We start from the raw sequence: 4,765 nt of genomic DNA, 5'->3' as shown, positions 1-4,765 counted from the left end.
GTGTATTGATAAACTTTGATTTTTTTTTTGTTACTATTGTTTTGTATTTGTTCTTTTATATTTAGTGTTTCATGTATTTAGAATGTTTTTTTAGAAAATAATAATAATGTATTGATCTATTACAAGTTCATGTTGATTTTGTTGAAAAAAAATTTGTGTAAACATATAAAATTTTAATTAATTCTAAATAGTAAATTAATAAATTAATTATGTACAATAATTTGTATGAAATCTAAAAAGTTGGAATATATAACTTTTTGTCTCTCCCTTTTCTAATAATATAATATAATTTAAAGATTTTTTTAATAATTTTAATTATAATATGAATTTAAATTAGTATAAACTAAAATGTTTATATATAACAAAATGTTAGCTTGAAATTTTTTTAGAATTTTTAATAAACAAACAAAATATTTTTAGAAAATAATGGACCAAATTAGATAAAATAACATTGTTAAAATAAAAAAAAATTAAAGTAACTTATACATTTCTTAATCAATATATTAAAAATATGAAATGTAACATAAAATTCTTTAAGAAGAAGGGGTACGAAACAATGCAATTTAAATACACTCATAGATTAAATGATTAAATTAGTAAAGTACATATATTTTAATGAAGTTTGTATATATACATCTTAATTTTTTTCTTTTTTTTGTTTATTATTATTATTATTATTATACTATTAATGGTATTGTTTTTTCTTATGTTATTATAAAATTAAGTTAAATAGAAAATATTCGTGCATTTGCACGATGTATCGAACTAGTACATTTTAAAAGTATATGAACCAAAATAAAGAAAAGGGACAGTAGACGTATTTTTAACATATTTGTTATTATTTATGTCATTTTGTGGACAATACTTCTCGTTATTAAATGTCAATCTTTATGAGTTCGTTGAAAAATAAAGGTTTAAAGTTTATTTGGGTTGTTCAACTTTTACCATTTATTTTATTTTGATCTTTAATTGTTTGACAAATATTTTATTCTGGTTTAGTCCTTAAACTTTACCTAAAAACTATTTAATTGTCTATTTTTCAAATCTGACGTCCAGCCTATTGGATAGGGTTTATAATACTTGACAAAAGTTAGAATATTTGAAACATCATGCGTAGTAACAAACAAAGTTCGGAGATCAAAATAGTTTTCAGAACAAAAAACAAATACTTAAAAGCTCGAGTCGACAACAAAAGAACCAAGATAGGATCGGAAGCTGAACATCATAAGATCACAAGGCTCTATACCATTTCGTGCTTAGATCCAAACTATACATTTTACATCAGATAAACTTGATGGTTAAATATGAGGCAAAATTGTATGTTTCTATATCCATATTGTGACACAACCAGCAAATTTACAGACAGCACCAGAGTTTTAGTTAGCTTTGCACCTCCAGAATCTGCAGGTCCATTGATTTCAAGTTATTTTCTAGAAATCTGCATCAGAAAGAAAGAGGCCAAAATCAGTTCCCGATCGAGTTGCTTTGAGAACAGAGCGACAAGACGTGTCATGTTGTATAAATATGGTTGGCTAGGAAACAACTTCAAGCTAACTATGCATTATACATATAGACTAGAAACGACATCTCTTATCTCAATGACATGTGATCAAGAAGAACGTTTAGAACCTCACCTGAAACCTGAAGACCGGGGTGAAATAGGTTAGATGAAAACAAGTTTTGATCTCCTTGGATGGTGTTTTACTTCACCCTTTCCTGCTGTAGAATCTTTTGGTACCTGGGGAAGCCACTCTTGCAAGCTGAAACCTGCAAATAAAATGGTTTCGTTGTTTTTATTAACTCGAAAGTATGTCGATGAAGTAGAAATTTCATGCTGATTAATCGACCATGAACCAGTGTTATGGCAATTTTATCGAATAATTTCTCGATCCGAAAGCTTGCTTGCCATTTCTTTTCATAAGATGAGTAGAATAAGTTTGTGTTGGACTAAAGCCTAGGGAAGGAAACTATAGGAAAAATGAACTCTACAATTTGTCAAAGTCGTATAAGGAAGTATCCTACTCTACAAGCAATCTAAATCACCATGTTTGTTTGAAGGCCTTTAGAGATGTAATTAACTAAATATACAATCAATTTCCATTGAATATTGACAGCAAAGTCCAGGTAATTGCCAGAAATTCGTACGACCATACCCTTTTTTGTCACATTCCAACAATCATTTCTCCAAGGTTCTTATTTTCATCTCTCACCTTAATAACGTGTTTAGTAACTCGTTAAATTACTATAAGTTCAATTGGCAAGGTCTAATTGACTTGGAAAGGAAAGGAACGAGAAATAGTAAATCTATTCTACACCAAAGTTAGACGTGAGTCGAAAGATCTTGAGTATATAAGTAAGGTGAACATCCAATTGGTATAGAACTTTTTTGTGAAACCAAAAGTAAAACCATACGAGTTTAGGTCTAAAGTGGGTCAATATAACACCATTATAAAAAGAAGAGGATCATTGTCCTAACAATAATGAATCTCTAAAGATTTTGCAATGTAAGTAGCCAAAATGTTTGTCAAGTAGTTAGGCACTAATTGGGAAGGATAAAGAATGTTGAGCAATATTCTTCTTTGGAAGCTCAGCCTTATGATTATGCCACAATGTGGGCACAGAAGCACATGGCATACAATCAAGAGCTGAGCTATTACAGCTAAATGACAACCACTATTGAATATATTTGCCAACCACACAGATTTCTTGAATATGTGAGTCGATATTTTCTATACCAAATCTCTAATTATAAAATATCGAACATAACAAATGGAAAAGGAATCAGGAATAAAGATTTTGGAGAAATTTTCTGAGAGATACAAAAGGAAAAGAGACGGGAAATCGTAGTGGAACAAATAAAAGTAGTTTAAATCGATAATTTCATTGACTTAGTCAGAAAGCCGTATGCCCACAAGATATGAAAACTGAAAGTTGAAATTTTTGAAGTTGCTATGGCTGGTCATTTCTTGTTGATTAAGTCTTAGATAGAAATAATATATGAAGTTATTGACTTTCTAGAAGAAGTATAAAATAACTCCATTTCTCTTGTAAAAATGAAGAATTTTCCTTGCTCTTTCGTTGAAATTCTCTTAAAGTGGGACCTGAAAGTTCGATGATTTTTCTGACTTTCATAAACAGCCATATGTCATTTTTTAATGAAAGAAACTTTTTTAAGAATCACTTTCATAAAAAAAAAAAGAAAGGAGAAGTTTATAACAAAATAAGACACCTCTAAACTACATGATGAGCTGTTATAACCTTACATTTAAACTTTCAATTTAAGCAGTTACTCCTTTAAATTAAAAAACGTTGCAACTAACCCCTACAGTAATAACACGTTTAGTATTCGGGTTTTTTTTTTTTGAAAGTTCAAGGGCATAGTTCAAAGGTAGGATATTTCTCAAAGTATTATAACTCAATTAGTAGTTCAGGAGTAGTTTGGGCATTTCTCAGGTCATCCTAACAACACTAAAACTCAAGAGTAATTTTCCCAAATTTTCACAAAGAAGAAAGCAAACAAGAAAATTTTGCAAGTGTGCTAATATGATTAATCTCATAAGGCAAAAAATTTCTCAGAGGCAAAACAACAAACACTTACCGCTTCAATATCAATCTTGTAAACCAGGAGCTTCCTCCTCTCTCTGCAACTGGTCCTATAGGCCACAGCAACATGCCCCACAGCCAAACCCAGAGAGCACATAAACAGAGCCACCTCCAAGCCTCTCGCATATCCTCCCCCTCGACGAACATCCCACAAATCCCCACCAAACACAAACGAAGCCTTCAACGAAACAAACACCAACGAAGCCACAGAGCAAAACGTGGTGATCCCCAAGTACGGCCCCCGCGAGAGCCTCGGCCCATCGCAGAAGCTATAAACACCTAAACCCAGAAAACAATCAATCAAATAAGATCAAATCAACCCAAAATTGGAGATGGGTATTGCTAATGGGGACTTACAGATGATGATGGCGGACCTCAGGAGCGAAATCAGGGGGATGTCGATGAGGGAAGAGCGGAAATCGTAGTGGGAGAGATGGGAAGGGAGGGATTTGAGGGAGAGGGAGTAAGGGTAAAGAGAAGCGGAGAGAAGAGCAGAGGGGAGAAGGGCGTCGGCGATGACGAGAAGAACAGGGGCGGAGAAAAGGAGGAGGGAAATCAACATGGTGATCAAGAAGAACAGGGTCTTTAGACCCCTCAACAGAGTCTTCGATTTCTCTTCCTTGGAGAACCCCATTTGCGATGTCTGATTTCAGGGTCGTTGTTCTTGTTGTTCTTGCTGTGGTGGGTATGTAGAAGAAGAAGAAAAGTGGGGGAGGAGAAATGGGGATTTGGGCATTTTTAAGCTGATGAGGGAGGAGAGTGGAGAGAGAGATTCAATGGTTTTGTTGACTGAAATTCTTCCCACTGTGAAGGCTATGGCGAGCAGAAAATTTACCAGTCAAAGTCGCTCTCTCTCTCTGTATTTGCAATTCCCAATGTTAACGGCAATACCTAAATACGTTAAGCAGATATTTAATTAATTTTAACTGGCAACTCTTTTTTATTCTTTTTAAAGTATTTTCATGTCTCTCTGCTTTTAATTTCAACTAGAAGATTGGAACGTTCGAGTTGAGTGAAGGTTTGGTTATTAAAATATAATATAGATTAAATTAGGTTTAAATAATTCGGTTCATTTTGATTCTTGTATTTTCAAATTATCTATTTGATCTGTGTACTTTCAACTTGTATTCGTACTTTTGTTTTGATTCTTGTAATTTTAAAA

The 4,765-nt window shown here is 32.6% G+C and overlaps 1 protein-coding gene across 1 annotated transcript; it reads right to left on the bottom strand.

Moving 5' to 3' along the window:
• Positions 1 to 1,216: 1,216 nt before the first annotated feature.
• LOC111023719 (uncharacterized) lies at positions 1,217 to 4,432 on the bottom strand. The gene is made up of 4 exons (XM_022301191.2): positions 3,961 to 4,432; positions 3,599 to 3,882; positions 1,635 to 1,767; positions 1,217 to 1,438 (listed from the first exon to the last, which is right to left on the bottom strand). The coding sequence occupies exons 1-3, from the start codon at positions 4,235 to 4,237 to the stop codon at positions 1,702 to 1,704; spliced, it is 627 nt and encodes a 208-aa protein (XP_022156883.1). The 5' UTR covers positions 4,238 to 4,432; the 3' UTR covers positions 1,217 to 1,438; positions 1,635 to 1,701.
• Positions 4,433 to 4,765: the final 333 nt, after the last annotated feature.

Source organism: Momordica charantia (genome assembly GCF_013281855.1).
Source record: "Momordica charantia cultivar OHB3-1 chromosome 9 unlocalized genomic scaffold, Mcharantia_2.0 BLBB01000009.1, whole genome shotgun sequence".
Classification (NCBI taxonomy): domain Eukaryota; kingdom Viridiplantae; phylum Streptophyta; class Magnoliopsida; order Cucurbitales; family Cucurbitaceae; genus Momordica; species Momordica charantia.
This window is presented reverse-complemented; position numbering and strand designations above follow the sequence as displayed.

Bases quoted from the DNA above. Each gene is read 5' to 3' on its own strand.
- LOC111023719 (XM_022301191.2), bottom strand. From the start codon at position 4,237: ATGGGGTTCTCCAAGGAAGAGAAATCGAAGACTCTGTTGAGGGGTCTA. The intron at 3,883-3,960 runs GTAAGTCCCCAT...TTCTGGGTTTAG, and splicing joins GAGGTCCGCCATCATCATCT to GTGTTTATAGCTTCTGCGAT. The intron at 1,768-3,598 runs GTAAGTGTTTGT...TTTTATTTGCAG, and splicing joins ACAAGATTGATATTGAAGCG to GTTTCAGCTTGCAAGAGTGG.